Raw genomic sequence first — 19,773 nt, forward strand, 5'->3', positions numbered from 1 at the left:
CTAGTCATTAGAAAATATTGAAACAGGAACATGGGGTTTGCCTTGAAATCAATGGCCATCCACCACTTTGGAACCAGAGACTAGCGTTCAAAAACAGCTCTTAGATGTTCCTCCTTATAATTTTCCTGGAAAATTGACTGTGCAATAGTAGTTGGCTATTCCTGTGTCAAAGTTAAATGACTCTACATGGAGAAGAGAAGTCTATGCACCAGGCAGTCAGCTGCAGCTGAACCAGGTCTAGGGATCACCTTTCTCCCCATAGTAAGATGCCCAGAGCAGAACTGTAGGATTGTAAGGAAGTCAAACTACTTTCCTAATGCTGTCTATCTCCACCTCTCCCACCATCCAAGATGAGCTGGAATAGACAGAGACTTGTAAAGGGTTCTCCCAAAAATGGTGAAGACGGAAGGAACAGAATACACCCTTCCCATTCCACACCTTCCCAGAGTTGAAGCACTGACACAAGGCAGACCCTTCGCCTGCAGAGGAGCACATTTATCCCCTTGCTCCACAGACAGCAGAATCCCAAGCATCACCTGGAATATCACTGCACATGCAGATTCAAAGCCCACCTCAGGGGACACAGAGTCAGGATATCCCGAATGATACCCCCATGATTCTGAGGCAGACAGTCGGTGACCCACATTTTGGGGATCCCTTGTATGCAGCCAGAATGTAAACACTGCCCAAGCTACCCACGACATGACAGGATGCTCTCACACTCCCCCTCCCACAGATGTGATAATAAAATGATGAAGTCCAGAGTTGCATCAATGATCTTCACAGTCTTGAGTTGGAGGTTGGACCACTATGTGGGAGGTTTGTGACTGAGAAAGAACTTTAGGTTTCCTGTGGTTGGAACCAGTCAAATCTCATGACCAGCATTTCTTGCTGCATTACCTTTGGCCTCTTGCTCACTTGCCAATAATGGCTCTTTTCCCACCAGGCTGTTCAGGGGTGTGTGTGAAAGTTCTGAGAATGCTGTAAGTTACAGCGCACAGGTTCCAGTTGGCAGTGGTCATCCTAGTTCCAATTTAACGAACTCTTACGAACTGAAGTTTGCAAATATAACAAGTTTTCTTAATAAGGGAGCTGGCTGGGGTTAGCCAATGAGGTCTGGCTCAAGATTTAAGAGACAGGCTTGAAATTCTCACTGACACAAGACAGTATGCTTGTGGACTTACTCACACACTCCCTATCGGTAGACTTTTCTTCCCCTACTAGACAGAAACATGAGTGTGACAAACTTCCTGAATCTGGACGTGACATTTCCTCTAATCTAGCACGGAGACGGCCTGCCTTAATCTAGCACGGAGACGGCCTGCCTTAATCTAGCACGGAGACGGCCTGCCTTGATCTAGCACGGAGACGGCCTGACTTGATCTAGCACGGAGATGGCCTGCCTTGATCTAGCACGGAGACGGCCTGCCTTGATCTAGCACGGAGATGGCCTGCCTTGATCTAGCATGGAGACGGCCTGCCTTGATCTAGCACGGAGATGGCCTGCCTTGATCTAGCATGGAGGCGGCCCGCCTTAATCTAGCACAGAGAGCCTGCCTTATTTTCAGGGAGTGCATGTTGAACAGAAGGGAAGGGACATTTTGCTGGGGGTGGTGACTGAGTCAAGGGAGAGACTGAGGGCCAGAGGGACTTTAAACACTCTTTTGTCCCTTAATTTAACCACAAAGTTCAGAAAGTGATGCCTGCATTCAGTTAAAAGCCCCAAACGCTGACCAAAATGGAGCTGGTATTAGGAACCATATCACTTACTCTTTCGCTTCCTATTTGTTGTGACCACACTCCAGTGGAAGGCAAATGTTCCAAGGAGTTTTATGCCTAGGTGAGACTTAAACTGAAGTCTCCCTTTAATCCAGTGGAGCCCAAAGTGTAGCGTATAAGTCAGCAAGAGGCATGATTTAGTGCTGGGGCTACACAGACAGCCCTTTCTTATTTTCATAACCATTTCAAGTTTATCATGTATAACACATATATTGTATGTATATATATAAGTATACCCACATGCATGGATATTTTTGTTTAGTATGGGGCTAATTTTTTTTTAAAAAGAGTGCATTTACTGTAGATTGAAAAATAGATGGTAGCCATATATTACTGACAAATCAAAAATCTGACAGTGGACAGAAAACAGACTCTTGGAATGATGTCATCCATAATCCAATTTTCATGCAGACAAGATGCTCAGGACAGAGGAACTAAGTAAATGGCACAGGGAGTCCAGAACAGGAAGCCACAGGGCTCCTGGCTCATATCTTTCCATCCTGCCATGTGTTGTCTCCAATGTAGAATAATCCTTCTGAGGAAAATATGGCCCAGAGGTGACATAAACATATTTGCATAAAGTCTACAGTGGGGTGCTGGTCTGTGCCTTGTAACCCCTGGAGGGTGTGGGTGTGCCTGGCTCAGGTGAATGGCGGGTGTGCTGGAGAGGATGAGCATACTAGAGCTGAATAGTGACTAACGAAGATGAGCTCCAAGGTCAACGCCGCTTGCCTTTCCCCCTACGCTCCTTCACACCACTGTGTGCTTGTTAGGGCCTCATTACTGACTTTACCATGTGCTTTAACCTCTGCTTGGAGATTGTCCTTTTCCCATCTGTGAAGACAAGGAAGATAGCATTTCCCAGATGCTCTCAAAGGAATGCATAGAGGTTTTAAAAGGTATAGAATTTCTTGAAACCAAATGTATTAATATAAAATGTCGCCACCACCATGTGCCAAGTACATATGAATACCAAATGTTACCACCATCATGCGCAAAGCACATCCCTGTGCCCACTACAGGCGACACAAGAGATCTCTGAATCAATAGTGTGAATGATAACAATTACTCCCTTTCCAGTCCTGTGTGCTCTGGGGCAAGGACTGTTCTAAAACTGAGGCTCAGAGAGGGTAAGTAACTTGTCCAGAAGACACACAGCTAGTGATTGGGTGAGCCGGGACTGGAACCCAGGTTGTCTGATGTCCAAGTCTGTGTAGACAAAGCACTTGATCGGGCTGGATGGGAAGGTTGGACCTTGGAGATTTTTTTCAGTTCAGTAGCCCCCAATCCTGGCTGCCCATGAGAGTAACTTGGGAACGTTTTTTACAATTGTAATTCCCAGAATCCACAAAAACCCATGAAACAAAACCCCCAGGAGGCAGCTGAGCCTCAGTGTATTTATGAAGAAGGCTCCTCTGCTGGCCCTGACCCACAGCCGGGAGAGAGGACTTCTCTATTCTTCTCCTACCCACTTTACAGGTGAGAAAACTGAGCCCTGAAGATTGCTGACTTGCCCAAAGTTGCACCATCAGTGCCAGGGCAAAGGCCCAGGACTGTCACTTCTACTACTCTTCTCTGCGCCCAAAATTGCCATTTCTCAACACGGTAAGGTTATAACCAAGAATCACTACATTCTACAAGGTGCTCGTGTGTCCTAAAAACACTACTTCATTTTAACCATTTCACAACCTACACACAAATAACTGCACAAAGAAAAGCACCCCGACGGGCAGATGGCTCTGACAGTGCTTCTCCCAAGTCAGGGTGAGAGGGCCTCACTCTCTAGTTTTGGATACATCTGCAGTGCTCGAGGTTTGTATCACTTCTGTAGTTAAGAAAATCAATTTCTAAAAAACAGATCTGAAATGAGGGTTAGTCTTCCCAGAATGCTTTTCTCTAAAGAAACCTTTTGAACTATAAACCAGGAAGTACTTCATACAACCCTGTGACTTGCCCTGATTGGATAGGCTTCCAAAGTTGACGTCATTCTTCTTTCAATGACTTGCAGGGATCATTTCAGAAATGAAAACAAATGCTTTGCACTTTTAGGAAATGGGGGGAAAATGGATGTTTATGTGATTCCTGAAGAAGACTGAATGGGCATAGACCCATTAACGCTTGGCTCTCTAGAAACCTGGCTGTTCTCCTTACAGCCTCGTCTGGTCACCAGCTCTGCCAGCCAAGGCTGCAATGAGGTCTTCAGCTAATAAAACTTACATAAAACACATAACATGCAGCCAGCCATCAGCTGCACTGGATCTTGATGAATAATTTAGAAACAAATTACCCTTTTCCAAATGAGTTCAATAAAGCTAGACTCATTGCAAGCACCCTCTGAGCCTCCCGCTCCCAGCAGCCATGCCTCCAGCTGCCGTCATTAAGGCACTAGTCCTGGTCTAAGAAGAATTCAGCAAATTAAACCTGATAAAGGGAAATTAAGTGCTCCCTTTCCCTTCCACTGCAAAAGAAAACATTTGCAGGCAAGCCAGTCTCTAAAATCTCTCTCTCTAAGGTACCATCAATCAGGCCAGAGCTCCTGCTGTATCATTACCTTGTTAGGATATATGCTTTAACCAGTCCATTTTATTCCATTTGGTGCTAATGGAATTTTAAAATATCTTCTCTTTCAAAGCCTGGACCATCCTTTACCATATTTAAGTAGACTAACGTATGATATTTAAGGTTGGCTCCCTGGAAAAATGACTGATTCCAGGTGGAGACAGGGGAGTACAAAGTGAGTCTGGAAAACCTAATGGGTCCAGGTGCTCGAAAACTAATAGGGGGATGTCAGAAGGACGCCAGCACCAGCTTGAAGGGACACCAACTGGCCATGTCTGGAGCAATCTGAGTGTCAAAATGAAAAATGACAGGAATAGATTAGAATGTATTGAACAAAACTGAGTCCCTACTAAAACTGTGAGGGGAAAAAAGGAAGAAAAAAGAAAAGGAAGAAAGGGGAGGGAAGTCTCTTGTTTAACAAAAGAAAGCCAATTAATAGATATGGAAAGAATAATGGAAGCAGGAAATCACTCTTTACAACCACCATAGAAGTAATTGATTCAGGCAATGATTCATCAATGAATGTAAAAGTTAGTAGGTGGAAAAAGAACAAAGTCGTCTCCTTTGCAAGGACATGGATGGAGCTGGAGGTCATTATCCTTAGCAAACGAACACAGGAACAGAAAACCAAATACCGCCTGTTCTCACTTCTAAGTGGGAGCTAAATGATGAGAACACATGGACACATAGAGGGGAACAACACACACGGGGGTCTATCTGAGGGTGGAGGGTGGAAGGAGGGAGAGGAGCAGAAAAAATAACTAATGGGTAGGCTTAGTACCTAGGTCATAAAATAATTTGTACAACAGTCCCCTGTGACATGAGTTTACCTGTATAACAAACCGGCGTGTGTAACCCTGAACCTAAAATAAAAGTTTTTAAAAAATTTTTGTATTAGGTGGGTAAACAGGATATTCCCACAATATCTATTGCTTACACATTAATTATAAAGGCAAAAAGGTACTTTTATGTTGGATCAATTCAGGGTATGCCACCTTCACCAAAGGGTCCAACTTACACCGATGAAAACTGTGATCCTGTGATCACATGATATTACCTATATCTTGCCAAAAATCTGTAGCCTAAATCAAAGTATGCTGAAACATTTTAGAAAAATCCAAATTGACCCAAATTGAGAGGCATCTTGCAAAAACAACCTGTACCGTTCGAAAATGTTTATCTCAGCAAAGACCCAAAAAACTAGGAGAACACCAAGTGAAGATGAAGGCAGAGAGGAAGGTGACATTTCTACAAGCTAAGGAAGGTGGAAGATGGCCAGCAACCACAGGGAACAAGGCGGGAGGTAAGGGACAGAGGCTCCCTCCCAGCCCTCAGGAGGAACCAGCGCTGCTGACACTTCCAGCCTCCAGGACTGTGAGAAAATCCATTTCTGTTGTTTAAGCCACCAAGCCTGTGGTCCTCTGTTACAGCAGCCATGGGACCTCATGTACCCTCCAAGTGGCTCTCACACGGCGGGCGGAGTTGCCAGGTGAGCAGTTTCTGGAGACAGACTGCCTGTCATTTACTCACTCTACAGGTGAGTAGAGGTTGCCCTGTCATTTACTCACGCTACAGATGTGGGCGAAATCCCAACAGCACTGTCCCTGTCACCTTGCCTTGACAATAGGAATAACAGCGACACTCACACGGCTGTCGGGCAGGTTAATTCTGTGAATACTTGAGAAGTGCTCAGAGCAGTGCCTGATAAGTGGGTAAGTGCTATAGAGTGCTGTTTATTATCGTTACCATTATTATTTGGCTGTGGCTGTGGCTTTGTTCTGAACTTTGGAAGATCTCAGGTAAGGGTGTTGTCATGGTGGGAAAAGCTTTAGTCGAGAAGAAAAGCTCTTCTCAGCTTCTAGACCCAGCTCTGCCACGTTGGCTGTGTGACCCAGATGGAAGCATAGAATTTCTCTAGGCCTCACTTCCTCTTTTGTAATATGTTAAGTTAAAGTCAGTCTCCAACATCCCGGGCCCACTCTGTCCAGGCTGACTCAAAGCACACAGGCTCTATGGGCCCCTTCAAGGAATGTGGTTAGAGTGTCTGGTACGCCAAAAAACCCACAGGAGATTCTTTAGAGGGATCTAAACTTTAAAGTTATGTCATTTAGTCAAGTTAAACTATATACATATAGACTTGGCACTTTCAAATACATTGTGGATTTGCTGGGGGAAAAAATGAAGCATTATACTTCAACTAAGATTGGAAGAAATTCAGGGAGACCTGAGGCCCTCCTGCAAGATGAGGACCTGCTTCGTACTGGCTCAGTGGGTGGAATCCAACTGAAAAAATAACTAATGGGTAGGCTTAGTACCTAGGTCATAAAATAATTTGTACAACAGTCCCCTGTGACATGAGTTTACCTGTATAACAAACCGGCGTGTGTAACCCTGAACCTAAAATAAAAGTTTTTTAAAAATTTTTGTATTAGGTGGGTAAACAGGATATTCCCACAATATCTATTGCTTTATATCTAGTGGCGGGTAAAAGCTACAGAAAAAAATGTTTAACTCAAGCATTTCTCTCCAAACTTGATGCTCTTTGATGATAAATAATTGGCAAGATTCTAAATGGCTTTCAAATGTAATAAGAGAAAAAACTTTAAGATGGAATTTTAAAAGCAGATGAGGGTATAAGATTATTAAGCTGTATGATTTATAATCCTTTGGGTATATACCCAGTAATGGGATGGCTGGGTCAAATGGTATTTCTAGTCCTAGATCCTTGAGGAATCACCACCCTGTCTTCCACAATGGTTGAACTAGTTTACAGTCCCACCTGCTATAAAGACACATGCACACGTATGCTTATTGTGGCACTGTTCACAATAGCAAAGACTTGGAACCAACCCAAGTTCCATCAGTGATAGACCAGATTAAGAAAATGTGGCACATATACACCATGGAATACTGCGCAGCCAAAAAAAAGGATGAGTTCATGTCCTTTGTAGGGACATGGATGAAGCTGGAAACCATCATTCTCAGCAAACAAACTGATCGCAAGGACAAAAAACCAAACACCACATGTTCTCACTCATAGGTGGGAATTGAACAATGAGAACACTTGGACACAGGAAGGGGAACATCACACACTGGGGCCTGTCGTGGGGTGCGGGGATGGGGGAGGGATAGCATTAGGAGATATACCTAACGTAAATGATGAGTTAATGGGTGCAGCACACCAACATGGCACATGTATACATATGTAACAAACCTGCACGTTGTGCACATGTACCCTAGAACTTAAAGCATAATAATTAAAAAAAAAAGATTATTAAGCTGATAGCAGATGTGATTGGCCTTATCATCCCTACCCGAAATCAAGGTTGTCATATGGTTTTTCCAGGCATTGTGGATGAAGGAGTATTCTACATAATAGTGAAGCATGAAATAATCATTCATTTCATGTAAAGCAGAAAGTCATCACTTACCTTGGGGACGCCGAACCACAGTGAGATTTACAGTTGCAGACTTGCGGGCCTTCGGGCTCTTCCAGGTAGCCACACATGTCAAAGTCCCATTGCTCTGTGGGGTCAGAGCCAGGATGCTCACTGCACTTTGAAGGTCGCTGGGCTCCGGAACAAAATAATAGCTTGAATGGCTGACCAGGAGACCGAGTTCCCAGGAAATATTCGGGAGCCGGGTCCAGTGCGAGGCTCGACAAGTAACTTTGCAAGGCTCATTCTCAGCGACTACAAGATTAACATTGGGAATGAACAACTCTCCCATAACTAAAGAAGAAAAGAGAGAAACACACTGAAGACATGACTGTGACTCTCACTTCTAAGTTTTCTTTTTCTCTCTCTTTTTTTTTTTTTTTTTTTTTTTGAGACGGAGTCTGTCTCTTTTTTTTTTTTAATTTTGCTTCAAATAACGTTTTGTGAGACCTATTTTCCCAAGCCCAAAGGGGCTGTGTCTCTACTGGGAAATCTTAACTCAGATTTTATCTGGGTCTTTTTTGCACACCTGCCAGGGTCTCTGAAGAAGGTGAGGTTGCTCACAAGAAAGCACAAAGTTACACAGAAAATGCTTCATAAAAGTCAGAAACCAGGGGAAATAATTATATGGGAAAGAAAAGGGAGAGTGCGTGCCATAGGAGGCTATGCAGTACCTGAAGTGAGCTACAGAATTATCTTGGGCTGTCCAGGGAGCAAAGCGAAAAAGAGAAACGAGCTTCACCTTCTTCTCACTGTGACGAGGACACAGCCCAGAGTGGGACGCAAGTCTCCCCTGGAGTTTTGGTCAATCAGATACATTTTTATTTATTTCTAGGGGCATATGGTCTTAAACGTAACTTCTTAGGATATTGCCTTAACACAGGTTTCTCATTACAAATTAAATCAAAATCCAATCTAATATTTACAGAAATAACTAACCCAAATCATGTGTCAGAATAACTTAGATAGGTTATTTTTTATTAAGAACACTCTTGCATAGGTCAGCATTCATACTGAAAACAACCCATATGAAAATAATACTTGTTTTCACAAGTGTGACTAAAACAACCTGAAGATTGGCCCCAGTAAAGACAGCGTTAGTGAAATATATATATATATACACACATACATATAAATGTCCAAGCAAAAACATGCTGAAACTCTGGACTACACAACATAAGGGAAAGAATACTAAACTAAGAATCAAAAAATTTCTTCCCAATCTTGGTTCTGCCAGAAAATTGTCATCACTTTGGGCAAGTCACTGAATTTTTTTGGCTCTCTTTGTTGTACTTACTGAATGAGATAGTTTGACCAGATCAACACTTCTCAAACATTTTGGTTTCAGTACCTTTTACACTCTTCAAAATCACTGAGGACTCCAAAGACCTTTCATTTATGTGAGTTTTATCTACCAACATTTATCATATTTTACATTAAAGTTAAACAATTATTTTAAAGTATATATTTAGAAATAATAATAATTTTATTACATGTTAATTTTGATTAACATATTTTTATGGAAAGGAATCACACTTTTAAACTAAAATAATAAGAGGAGTGACATTGTTTTATACTTATATAAATCTCTGTAATGTCTGGCTGGATTCTCATAGCTGTCTCTTCATTCAGTCTGTTGCAATATACAGCCTTGTTTGAAGGATATAAAGAAAACCTGACTTCACACAGATATGTAGTTGGAACAGTGAGGAGTATTTAATAGCTTTGCAGATAATTGTGGATATTCTTGATACTGTACCAAAACTTACTTTTCTTTTTTTTTTTTTTTTTTTTTGGAGACAGATTTTCACTCTTGTTGCCCAGACTGGAGTACAATGATGCCATCTTGGCTCATTGCAACCTCCACTTCCCAGGTTCAAGCGATTCTCCTGCCTCAGCCTCCCGAGTAGCTGGGATTACAGGCATGCACCACCATGCCCAGCTAATTTTGTATTTTTAGTAGAGACGGGGTTTCTCCATATTGGTCAAGCTGGTCTCGAACTCCCGACCTCAGGTGATCCACCCTCCTCGGCCTCCCAAAGTGCTGGGATTACAGGCGTAAGCCACTGCACCCAGCACTTTTTTCTTTAAGAGATGGAATTTCACCATGCTGCCCAGGCTGATCTCAATCTCCTGGGCTCAAGTGATCTGCACGCCTGGGCCTCCCAAAATGCTGAGATTACAGACATGAGCCACCGTTCCCGGCTGAGGTTTCTTAAATGTTTTTTACACAGTGGAATCTGAAATTCTATCAAGGAACTTTCATTTTCTGTTATGTTAAAACCCATTGCACTATCTGGCACTTTGAATGGACCTTTTATTCTTGCATGAATTTATTACACTTCAGTCATCTGGAAAATGCTGTTCTGCTGAGTCATGCAGACCGTCCCAATGTACAGTGGAAAGTTCTCCTGTGCACTTGTGAGAATAAGAATGAAAAAGGCAACAATAATATGAATCTTCATAGTTCTGCTGAGTCATGCAGACCTTCCCAATGTACAGTGGAAAGCTCTCCTGTGCACTTGTGAGGAGGCTGAAAAAGGCAACAATAATAGGAATCTTCATATTATTATGAAAACAATCATGACTTCACAGACCACCCTGAAAGGACCTCAGGGTGCATCGAGGAGTCCCCAGAGTACAGTGAACTGGGTCAGCTCTGAAACATTTTTTGCTCTGAAATGTTAGCTTCTCAATTATTCCTTCCTGAATATTCCCTTGGAATAAGAAAGGAAGTTTTGCTAATTCAAGGGCTACTGTAAATGCAACAAGGAGAGGAGAAAGCGTTTGTCCCTTAAGTCTAAAGGATTTTGTGTTTGTTTTGTGTGACAGAGATGGTTTCAGATGCCAGAACTGGGAGGAATGATATTGTCTCAGTTAATAACAGAAACTTTTGAACTCAAGTCCTTGCAGCCCTCAAAACATAAGAGGTCTAGAATTTGGTGTTCGATTGACTGGTGGATAAGGCAGCAAGTGGAGCAACTCAGCAATCTGAAGGAGTTCCTTTTTCTGTGTACAATTGGGATTCCACCTTCCCCCACCAGCTTTCACAAAGGTTATCCAGTAGCATGACGAACACTTTATACAAAAGTGATACTAGAATATTCCCATGGACTTCAGATGACTCAATTTGGAGTTATATCATCTCTATTTTGTTGACATATAAGGAGGGGGAAACAATCATAAAATAATTCATGGTTGTTTCCTCTTTTTTCAAGATTCTTTCTCCCTTGAGGGAGACCCTGTTGCTCAGAGAACATTTGCTCCTCTAGGAACTAAGTACCATTCAGAGCAATGACACGAGGATAAAGGGATGCAGTTCTGTCCAAGCTCTATAGGTTCCTCTCGCAATATCTTGGAGACGTCTTTGCCTCCTCTAAATGCTTGCTCTTCCATCTGTATTAAAACTAAAAACTACCATAACTACCAATATATAAAAAGTCATGTTGGGGGATTCAGACAAATTTGTAGACTTGTGACTTTGGGAAAACATGCTGCAAAACCACATGGTTTCTGAATGTGATGTGTCATAAGTATAGCAGTAATAAGCCATGCCTGTGATCCTGTTTCCCTGCTCCAGAGATGCCCTCCTTCTCTCTTGCTTTCCCATTCTGTCTACCATCTACAGACCTGGAAAGTACATCTTCAATGGCACCTTCTCCATGAAATCATCCATGAAGGCTTTATTGACTCTGTCAAGCTCCCCTCTTGATTGGAACCCGAGTTTGCCTCCCTTCCATCTCACTTGCCAGCATCTGGGTGACTGGCATCCCTATTATTTGTGCAACTTGCATTATCCACTCTTCTTGTGAGGTTTTAAAAGAAAGAAATTGTGTCTTATTCCATTCCTCTTTGAGTCACTCTTAAATACCCAATACAATAGCATCCCAATACAATTGGGAACACAATAAATAATAGCAAATGGCCATGCAGTGATTGCTATGCACCAGGTGTGGTAAAGGCTTTACATAGACCTGCTCATTTGACACCACGGCAGCCCTATGATGAGGACACTAGGACTCAAAGTCATTAAGTAATTGTGCCCCAGGTCACAAATTGTCATAAAGCAGTAACATGGACCCAGGCAGCCAAGCCCGAAGTCTGCACTCCTGACCACTAGAACACTCTGGCTCCCATCTTAACGTGCAGGGAATTAAATCAGACAGGACTTTGGAGTCATCAAACCATCTTTAGTCATTTTTTCACCCGATCCACACAGCAAACCCTTGAGGTGGGCTGGGAAGATTCATCTCCAGGTTAAAAATGAAGAAATTGAGCCATCTCAGGGGTCTGTCTGATAGATAACTGATGAAGCCAAAACCAGAATTTATATCTTTGATTCTTTTTTCCTCTGTTCTTTCTCTTATATCACAAATTATCATAATAAGAATCTGGTCGTGCAAAATAGGCCAACAGTCCTAAATAGCCTTGTAAAATCACTTATTTAGAAAATACAATTGTGCCCCTAATTAAACTACACAAAATTAAAAACACACAAAAGTAAAGACATACCAATTTAGCTAAATTTCTAAAGTAAGCAAACATTTTTTAAAGCACAAATAGAAATAGGTAAACATGTCTCCACCAAAGGTTATGAAATCTGATTTAATAGCAACATAAATATGAACAAAATCTTTGGGAATTTCTCCAGACAAGTAAATACATAGAGATAAGAAATAATTTATAAGATATAATATATACTCTTATAAGAAATGCTGCCATAGAAATCAGGAACTCTATATCTTTAAGTAGAGTATAAATACACTTGTAAAGGATGCAAAGTGTCTAAATTTTGGTAAGACTATTCCAAATCTTTGTAAAGCATCCTTTTACTTTTTTACTGTGAAACATTATCTTCAGTGCCTCCAAATTACCTCTAAAATGAAAAATAAGATATCTATTATTATAAATTTTGTTTATTCTTTCCTTTTCTCTCAATGACGATATATTTAGTGAACACACAACTTTGACTGTAATAACTATCCTACTGTAATTGAAGGCAGGGTACAGAAATAAGTTGGGGGGATTCTGCTGGGAAGACGAAAAAGTTAAAGCATACTTCAGAGTTGATAAATGATGTAAGCAGAGAAATATGGTCATGTACATGGAAAAACTAGAGAAAGGGCAGTGATTGCCAACTGTCTCTAAATCAAAGAAAAATGACTGCGACTAGCCCCAGAAGAATTGCAGGATATATTTCCAGAAAGGCTATTAAATACTGAAATGGATTCAAAGGGGAAGTGATAAAATCTGTCTCTATTAGTCTTAACCAGAAAAAAAAGAAGGAAAGCAAAGATGGAAGGAGAGAGGGAATGAAGCAGGAAAAAGGGAAAGAAGGGAGGAAGTGAGGAAGAAGTGGGATAAATCAACAAAACAATAAACATTAGTCCATCCAGAATAATTCTAAGCCTATTGCCAACTGAAGGCTAGAGCACATAGGAGGGAAGAAAGAGATGGGGAGAAGGGAAGAGGAAGGGAGGAGGCAGGGAGAGCATGAGGGAGGAAGGAGGCGACAAACCACAAAGCATTCATCAGTTCAGAATGATTGTACGTCAACACCAACTGAAGGTAGACCACATCTGCCATCATACGCAGCATGAACTTTAGAAGGTTCTTCCTGCCCTCTGACATTTAACCCGATGGACTTCAGATGTGGCATTCAGAAGCCACCTGCATACACACCTTGGACTGTAAGGGAAGCAGATCCATGCAGGCGACTGTTCTGGAGGCTGCATCTGATGTTCCCCGAATCACTGGGCTGCACATTGTGGATGATCATCTCCGAGGTGAAGTTCCCACCCTGGTCGTACCTCTGAGAGGTGAAGCGGTCATTGGTGATGATGGGCTCCATGGGCCTGATGCTCAGCACCACCATGTCATTAAGAGCCCACATGATGAGCTTCCAGCCCTGCGAGACAGTGCAGTTGAAGCGAGCCTGGGAGCCCTTCAAGACTGTTACATTTTGGGGGCCTTCTATGACTTCATTACCGGATCCAGAACCTGGAAGGCAGCCAATTTTTCAAGTTGGTAAATGAATGGATCTCCATAAATCAACTGTGTGCTGTAACCTTTCTGTATTTATCAGTGGTAACCCCCAGGGTTACCATCCAGTGGCTCAGACTCTGTGTCTTTTGGATCCTAACACCAGCTCTCCCCGGCAGATCAGGAGCTTCCGGTGGAAGCCACGGCCATGCCCTCCTTTCCACTCTACCCCCTAACTCTACAGCTGTATTGGGTTGAGTAGTATTCCTCCAAACACATGTCCACTGGATCCTCAGAATGGAACCTTTGAAAATAGGGTCTTTGCAGATGTAATTAGGTAAGGATCTCAAGATGAAATCGACCTGGGTTTAGAATGGGCCCTAAATCCAATCACAGGTGTCCCTGCAAGAGAAATGCAGAGTGAGATTTGAGACACAGAGGCCTGCGGAGAAGAACACCATGTGAGGATGGATGCAGAGACCGGAGTGATGCATCTACAAGCCAAGGAATGCCAAGGATTGGAGCAACATCAGAAGCTAAGGAAGAGGCACGGAAGACCCTCCCTCAGAGCCTCCATAAAAAACCAACTCTGCCAACTGGCAACATCCCAGGATTGGCATTCACAGCAGTGGGGCTGGGACCCAAACTCAGACCTTCCCGCTCTGAATTTCATCTTCTTTTCTCTTCTGATGTCATTCAGAGTTTATAGCAGGAAGACACCCTGGCACACCACAGACCGTGGCTTCTCCTCATTCGTGCCCACCCTATCAATGAGACGGCAACACGTCCTACTACCTTCTAGTGTTGTGGGATCCCTGTGGGTGAACCAGGTAGCCTGCCATCATATACACTGGGTAGCACCCAATACTGCAGCTCCTCCCTTTCCTTCTGTCTTGTAAATTGCAAGGTAGGCCAGGCGCAGAGGCTCACACCTGTAATCCCAGCACTTTGGGAGGCCGAGGTGGGCGGATCACCTGAGGTCAAGAGTTCAAGACCAGCCTGGCCAACATGGTGAAACCCCGTCTCTACTAAAAATACAAAAATTAGCCAGGTGTGGTTGTGGGTGCCTATAAGCCCAGCTACAGGAGGCTGAGGCAGGAAATCACTTGAACCCGGGAGGCAGAGGTTGTGGTGAGCCAAGATCGTGCCACTGCACTAGAGCCTGGGCAACAGAGCAAGACTCTGTCTGAAAAAATGGCACGGCAGGTTCTAAAAGAATCTCATTATAGCCCTAAAGGTTTCTGGGGAGGAATCACACCGTTGGACACACAGTAGCACATTAGCACTTCACCTGCGTACCCAGGCACATCATGGGGGCCAAACTGCCCCTGCAAGAACGACAGGTGAAAGGGAAGGAATAAGCCGCCACCAGGAACAGTCCCCTCCAGAAGCAGGACCAGCAGGCGAGGATGCCATGGTGGAGGAGGGGCCCACTGGCTTGGGAGAGGCAGAACTGAAGAAGGTGAGAGTTCACTAAGGCTAAGCCAGCGTTTGGATAAACATGATTACTACTCTTTGTTTTGTCCTCGGACATCATTTAAAAAAAACGGAGAGAGAGAAAGTATGACTTTAAAACACAACTCAGATTAGGTATTCTCCCTGACCTCAGGGCAAATCTCTCTGATCCAAGATCTCTTTGATCTTTGATTTTTGTTTTAAGTGTGAGAAATGGAATTTAAAAACAATTCCCCCAGGGAAGCCGCAATGCCCTTTCCATGAACTCTGAATTGCTTGTTAAGAAGAAGAGAAAATAGCCAAGTCTGCGCCCCAAGGGTCCATGCTGTAATAACCACACTCCCCCTGCACTCCCACCCTGGGTCAATGGCAGTCGAGTGGACAGAGCCTAGCAGGGTGAGTGTGGGGATGATGGATGGGTGAGCCCCAGCCTTACCCAGTGAGAAGCCCGGGCCATGCAGCGCCAACAGAACCAGCATCCCTCTGAAACCACAGTTCCTTCCAATGCCTTGTGAGAAGTGCTGAGATTATTTCACTCCAAGGCCAGTCTTTATGTACCCTGGAGGCCACACGTGTCACTACGGAATCATACAATCTGTGCAGCCCACATAACCCTATTCTGCAGCTGGGAGATGAAAAGGAGGAAGGAGGGAGCTGCACCAGATGGAAACTCCTTGACTTTGATTCGACTTTCAGGTGAAACAGGAGGTATCCAACTCTAAACACCAAATTCCCCTGACTGTGTTACCTGTGTTTAGCTAGGCGTTTAGCTCTAACTGTTTAAGAGCCGCAATGATCAGCATTTTTCTACACTGCAAGATCAGGCAGTGAGATGAGGAAGGCTAGCCAAACATTTCTTCAGAATAAACACTGGAGGAAGGTTAATGTCCTTGCTAGAACAAACCCTAAGTAAACCACGCTACAGCTGTGCCTCAAGACTCAGGAGCCGTATTTCTGGTCACTTTAGGTCCTGGGAGCTCATCCCTCTCTCAGCTGTGTCTTATCGGCGGTAACCTTCCCCTATACAGAATAGGAGAAAACTGTAAAGAAGACCTTGAATCCAACAATCACCTGCCTCACTTAAAACCTCCCCTTCCTCTTTCCTCTCCCTTTTGCTTTATAGAGCAGACAGTCAGATGGGGGCAGAGCACTGGGAAAGATCAATGTCTCCTCCTGCCTGGGAACCTCCCTGTGGCCACTAGCTAAGGTTGTCACTAAGGACCGAAGGCTGATCTTTTTCTTCTCTTGCCCAAATTCTTATCTAAGGGGCTGGGGAGTCCACCTTACAAACCATAAAGTCTCATCAGAGGGGTTTCATTGAACCCTATATAATGCGGCCTGCTTTCCAACCTGATTCTGGCACAGCGTCACATGACAGGTAAAGAAGTGGTCCATAACAACTGCTTAGTGATTATGTACTGAGGGAATAAACATGTTGGTTGAGTTCTATATAACCCATTATACAGTAGGCAAGGTGGCAACGAGAGGGCTGGGAAGAGCATTACGCGTGCACACACAGGTTGATAATGGATATTCAGAGTGATATCTACAAATGAAAATGACTCTACCCATAAGACTTTCCAACATGAAGCATTTGAACGCTTTGGTATTCATTACAAATTTGCATTCATTACAAATTTGGGGATGGACATTCAGGAGCTCTAGAATTAGCCCACATATACTCTCCTCTCCTGAAATAGCCACCTCCAGGCCTCAACCCAGATCCTCCATGCCCTCAAAACAGCACATATTCCTCAGCATTTTTTTTTTTTTTTGAGACGGAGTCTCGCTCTGTTGCCCAGACTGGAGTGCAGTGGCACAATCTCGGCTCACTGCAAGCTCCGCCTCCCGGGTTCAAGTGATTCTCCTGCCTCAGTCTCCCAAGTAGCTGGGACTACAGGTGCGTGCCACTACACCCAGCTAATTTTTTGGATTTTTAGTAGAGACGGGGTTTCACCGTGTTAGTCAGGATGGTCTCGATCTCCTGACCTTGTGATCTGCCCACCTTGGCCTCCCAGAGTGCTGGGATTATAGGCATGAGCCACTGCAACCAGCCTGCCTCAGCTTTTTCAGGAAAAAGTGTCTCAGAAACACTAGACCCAGCGTTCATCCATTGCCCACCAAACCTTTGGAAGAGTTTTTTGTAACCATGGCTGAAATAGGCCCATACAATGCCATATGCCTAAGATGTATATTGAGGGTGGTTTGTTAACCCTACAGTCAGTCCCTAAGCTCTATACAAGCAGGGACCTTGTCTTCCTCTCCATTCTACAAACAAATGTTTAACAACCACCTCTGGAACACTTTGCTTTGCTTGCTGCAGGCCTTTAGAATATCTTCATCCCCAAACACATTTTGGCACCACATTCTGGTGCTCTTAGATTTAATGTATAAACAGACCCAAAGCCAAAATGTCACAAAACAGTTCTTAGGCAGGCAACACACTCTGCTACTGCCCATTCTATTTTATCCATTTTATTCTTTCAAACACTGTCATGGCCAGAATTGTAAAACACAATGTCTAGCCACCTAAAATAGAGTAGATATGTTTGTAAAGTACAAAACATGCAAAATGTGTCTACACAGTTAGAAGTCAGAATGATGGGCCAGGCACGGTGGCTCAAGCCTGTAATCCCAGCACTTTGGGGGGCCGAGACGGGCGGATCACAAGGTCAGGAGATTGAGACCATCCTGGCGAACACAGTGAAACCCCGTCTCTACTAAAAAAATACAAAAAACTAGCCGGGCGAGGTGGCGGGCGCCTGTAGTCCCAGCTACTAGGGAGGCTGAGGCAGGAGAATGGCGTAAACCCGGGAGGCAGAGCTTGCAGTGAGCCGAGATCCAGCCACAGCACTCCAGCCTGGGCAACAGGGCAAGACTCTGTCTCAACAACAACAACAAAAAAAGAAGTCAGAATGATGATCACTGGGAGTGGGGTGGAGTGCCTGGAAGGGAGCTGTCCATTGAAGGTTCTTGGCCTCAACGTCGATCATACAAATATGCTCGCTTTGTGAAAAGTCACCCAGCTATACCTTTATGAAATGTGCCCCTTTCTGTACGTCTGTTATTCTTCAAATAAATGCCTTCGAGTCACTGCCATCAGGAATGCAAGAGGAGTTTACTATCTAGTTGGGAACACAAAACTAACACCCCCCTGAAGCAATGGGAACTAAACAAACCTAATGAAAACCAAAGCTGGCTGTGAAAACCCCAGTTCCTCCCAGCACCCCAGACTATACGCTATGCCTCTCGCATAGAAAGTAGTCTGACCAGGAGACCCAGGCCTTGCACGCAGGAGTTCACTCCAGCTGACACCGTTGGAGAGCGCTGGAGTGTGTCACACACAACAGAACCCTTCCCCTGTCAGTAAATGGAAACTGGGATTCTCGCCCTGAAAATGGCAAGGGTTAGGAGGCTTCAGGGAGGAGGTGATTTCTGAGTCAGGTTTTCCTTGAAGGCCAGAGAGAAATTGAAGAGGTGAGAAACCAGGGAGGGGAAGGGACATTTCAGCAGGTGCAACCACTTGTGGGAAGGAACCGAAGGCAGACTCCCAGGACAGTGATGGCCCCGATGAGGATGGGGGGAGATGCCATGCACCTGAAGGACCGTTCTGGGAGTCGAGTCGATGCAGGAGGAAATGGGTCACACAGAAGAGGTCGCCATGGGAAGGTCTGCAGTGGGAAGTGGCTGAGAAAGACTCTTCTGGCAGTTGTGTGTTCCAGAGGCCTCCTGTGGCCCTCGTCTTCCCCCAACACTCCAAGCGGACATTGGTGAACAGCCCACAAAGCTCAGGCGACCCCTACCTGCCAGCCCAGCCAGGACGACCAGCACGGTCAGGACAGCTTTCCCGTAGCTCTGCACCTCCATATGTTCTCCCTGGCCCTGGGAAAATAAAGCGAGCAGGTAACTGCCCATCACTGACGAGCATCTACTGTTCAGAAGTCTTCTGTGCCACCCCTCCCCCACCCCCCAGCTGGTGTGTGCCCGTGGACACGTTAGATTGGCACATCACAGTGTAGACAGTGGCAGCCTCTCTTGGGAAGTGTTAGAAAGCACAGGCCGAGTGCAGCAGCTCACACCTGTAATTCCAGCACTTGCTGAGGCAGGTGGATCATCTGAGGTCAGGAGTTCGAGACCAGCCTGGCCAATATGGTGAAACCCCATCTCTACTAAAAATACAAAAATTAGCCAGGTGTGGTGGTGTGTACCTGTAATCCCAGGTACTCAGGAGGCTGAGGCAGGAGAATCACTTGAACCCGGGAGGTGGAGGTTGCAGTGAGCAGAGATCACGTCATTGCACTCCAACCTAAGTGACAGAGCGAGACTCTTAAAAAAAAAAATGCACATTTCTGGGCCCACCTCAGACCTCCTGAATCAGAAACCCCTGGGGTGGGCCCAGAATTTTGGATTTAAAGAAGCCCTCCAGGTGATTCTGGTGCCTGGTCAAATTTGAGAATAACTGGATGAAATGGTCTTACCCCACCCGCAAGCCCACCTGCATCATGAAGGGATGCAGATGGTGTAGACTCACCTCTGAATGACTGACCAAAATGCAGAGCAT

At 44.4% G+C, this 19,773-nt stretch overlaps 2 protein-coding genes across 12 annotated transcripts in view; both read right to left on the reverse strand.

The window, feature by feature from the left end:
• IGSF5 (immunoglobulin superfamily member 5) overlaps positions 1-19,127 on the reverse strand; it is a 35,945-nt gene extending 16,818 nt beyond the window's left edge. The window contains 3 exon segments of the mRNA XM_050784867.1: positions 7,770-8,069; positions 13,458-13,775; positions 19,016-19,127. Of these exon segments, the coding sequence (XP_050640824.1) occupies positions 7,770-8,069; positions 13,458-13,775; positions 19,016-19,127 (730 nt within the window).
• The window catches only part of PCP4 (Purkinje cell protein 4), a 485,020-nt gene that overhangs the window by 139,213 nt on the left and 326,034 nt on the right, over positions 1-19,773 (reverse strand). The gene's annotated exons all lie outside the window — the stretch shown is intronic.

Source organism: Macaca thibetana, chromosome 3 (assembly GCF_024542745.1).
Source record: "Macaca thibetana thibetana isolate TM-01 chromosome 3, ASM2454274v1, whole genome shotgun sequence".
NCBI classification, from domain to species: domain Eukaryota; kingdom Metazoa; phylum Chordata; class Mammalia; order Primates; family Cercopithecidae; genus Macaca; species Macaca thibetana.